General features: G+C 50.4%; 1 protein-coding gene across 1 annotated transcript in view; it reads left to right on the top strand.

The window, feature by feature from the left end:
* Nucleotides 1-2,519: 2,519 nt before the first annotated feature.
* Nucleotides 2,520-2,913, top strand: part of LOC115382486 (septin-5-like) — a 5,164-nt gene continuing 4,770 nt past the window's right edge. Inside the window, exons 1-2 of the mRNA XM_030084228.1 lie at nucleotides 2,520-2,587; nucleotides 2,788-2,798. Coding sequence (XP_029940088.1) covers nucleotides 2,545-2,587; nucleotides 2,788-2,798 — 54 coding nt within the window. The 5' untranslated portion in view covers nucleotides 2,520-2,544. The remainder of the gene's footprint in view (nucleotides 2,588-2,787; nucleotides 2,799-2,913) is intronic.

The raw sequence follows: 2,913 nt of genomic DNA, 5'->3' as shown, positions 1-2,913 counted from the left end.
TAGAACATTAGAACAGTAGAACATCAGAACATTAGAACCTCAGAACAGTAGAACATCAGAACATTAGAACCTCAGAACAGTAGAACATCAGAACATTAGAACCTCAGAACAGTAGAACATCAGAACAGTAGAACATCAGAACAGTAGAACATCAGAACAGTAGAACATCAGAACAGTAGAACATCAGAACAGTAGAACAACTGGATCTGAGTTTGAGAACCGTGTTCTGGAGACTCTGTAGTGTCATGTTCTACAGGATTATCCAAAAACCATGTTCTCCGTGTTCTCTCTGCTTCATCACAGCTGAAGGTGATGAGCCACAGCAAGCAGGGAGAACATGGAGAACCTGCAGAGCTGTGGTTCTCCAGCATCTGATTCCGACACCCCTGTTCTAGTGGGATGAAAAAGTATCTGAACCTTTCGGAGTTTCTCACATTTCTGCATAAAATCACATCAAATGATCTTTGTCAAAATCACACAGATGAAAAAACAGAGTCTGCTTTAAAACCACCAGACATTTATAGGTTTCCATATTTTAATGAGGACAGCAGGCAAACAGTGACAGAGGGGAGGAAGAAGTAACTGAACCCTCACATGTAATATTTTGTGCCCCCCACCCCCCCTGGCCGTCTGGCCTGGATGTCTGTCTGGAGGTCATGCCACAGCATCTCAATGGGGTTCAGTCTGGACTTTGACCTGGCCGCTCCAGAACGTGGATTTTGTTCTTCTGAAGCCGTTTGAAGTGGATTTACGGTACTTCTGTGTTTTGGATCGTTGTCTTGTTGCAGCATCCATCCTCTTTAGCTTCAGCTGTCTGACAGACGCCTCAGGGTTTCCTGCAAAACATCCTAAACAACTTTTGAATTCATTTGTTCATGAATGATTGCAGGTTGTCCCGGCCCTGAGGCAGCCATGATGCTGCCTCCACCGTGCTTCACCATGATGCTGCCTCCACCATGCTTCAACATGATGCTGCCTCCACCGTGCTTCACCATGATGCTGCCTCCACCGTGCTTCACCATGATGCTGCCTCCACCATGCTTCACCATGATGCTGCCTCCACCATGCTTCACCATGATGCTGCTTCCACCGTGCTTCACCATGATGCTGCTTCCACCGTGCTTCACCATGATGCTGCCTCCACCGTGCTTCACCATAATGCTGCCTCCACCGTGCTTCACCATAATGCTGCCTCCACCTTGCTTCACCATGATGCTGCCTCCACCGTGCTTCACCATGATGCTGCTTCCACCGTGCTTCACTATGATGCTGCCTCCACTGTGCTTCACCATGATGCTGCCTCCACCGTGCTTCACCATGATGCTGCCTCCACCGTGCTTCACCATGATGCTGCCTCCACCGTGCTTCACCATAATGCTGCCTCCACCGTGCTTCACCATAATGCTGCCTCCACCGTGCTTCACCATGATGCTGCCTCCACCGTGCTTCACCATGATGCTGCTTCCACCGTGCTTCACTATGATGCTGCCTCCACTGTGCTTCACCATGATGCTGCCTCCACCGTGATTCACCATGATGCTGCCTCCACCGTGCTTCACCATGATGCTGCCTCCACCGTGCTTCACCATGATGCTGCCTCCACCGTGCTTCACCATGATGCTGCCTCCACCGTGCTTCACCATGATGCTGCCTCCACCGTGCTTCACCATGATGCTGCCTCCACCATACTTCTTGGTGGGGATGAGGTGTTGATGTTGGTCAGCTCTTCCATTTTCCCTCCACACATGACGTTGTGTGTTCCTCCCAAACAATTCAACTCTGGTTTCATCAGTCCACAAAGTATTTTGCCAAACCGTCTGTGGAGTGTCCCAGTGCCTTTCTGCGAACATTAAACGAGCAACAATGTTTTTTTAGACAGCAGAGGCCTCCTCCGTGGAGTCCTCCCATCAACTCCAGTCTTGGCCGTTGTTTTACAGATAGTTGATGAGCACAGAGATGCTGGACTGTCAGTGATTTCTGTCAGTCTTCAGCAGACTCTCCAGGGCTCTTTTTTTACCTCTCTGAGTTTTCTGGCTGAACTCTTGGCGTCGTCTCTGGTGATCGGCCACCCCGTGGGATAGAAGCAACAGAGCCAAACTCTCTGCATTTGTAGACGACTTCTGACTGTCGACTGATGAACATCCGGGGTATATATGGGGTATCCTGATGCATTTCTGTGGTCTTTGGGGGCATTGTAGGGTATTTTCCAGGGATGTAGGGGTATTTTAAGGTATTTTTATGGTCTTTAGGGGTATTGTGGAATATTTTCTGGGTATATAGGGGTATTTTCGGTGTTTCTTGGTATTTTTTAAAACCTTTTAATTCGATGTTTCTAGTAAATGTTCAGTAGTTTGACTCCAGCTCCCCCTGCCGGCGCTCCGCCTCAACTGCGCCCTATTTTTTTTTTTTTTTAACAACAAACACTGTGGGAATCAACGTGGGCGCGCCTGTGGTGCGCGCGCGCGCGGCGGGTTTTTGTCTGACTCTGTCCCCGCTGGACGCCAGTGCGCATGTCCGTCTGCAGTCTCCTCCAGCCGCAGCGACATGACGGCCAACAGCCGCTACCGGAGCCGCGCGCCCCGCACAGGTGAGCGCGTGCACGTGCGCGTCACCTCTGGATTCAATTTACTGATCAATTTGAATAATATCTGGCGCGCGCGTGTGTGTGTGTGTGTGTGTGTGTGTGTGTGTGTGTGTGTGTGTGTGTGTGTGTGTGTGTGTGTGTGTGTGCCGCATCCTGGGGATGGGACCGCCTTCGCTCTGCTGGAATTTTGCTCCACGGCACAGAAGATGCAGAGGTAAGGAGTGCGCGCGTGCGTGTGTGTGTGTGCGCGCGCGTGTGTGAGAGGGGTGAGAGCTAACCACTGCTCCATCACTGACTTTGAAACATTCCTCTGAGGTTAAATTTGAGAC

The sequence above is a fragment of the Salarias fasciatus genome (assembly GCF_902148845.1).
Source record: "Salarias fasciatus chromosome 7 unlocalized genomic scaffold, fSalaFa1.1 super_scaffold_4, whole genome shotgun sequence".
NCBI classification, from domain to species: Eukaryota; Metazoa; Chordata; class Actinopteri; order Blenniiformes; family Blenniidae; genus Salarias; species Salarias fasciatus.
This window is presented reverse-complemented; position numbering and strand designations above follow the sequence as displayed.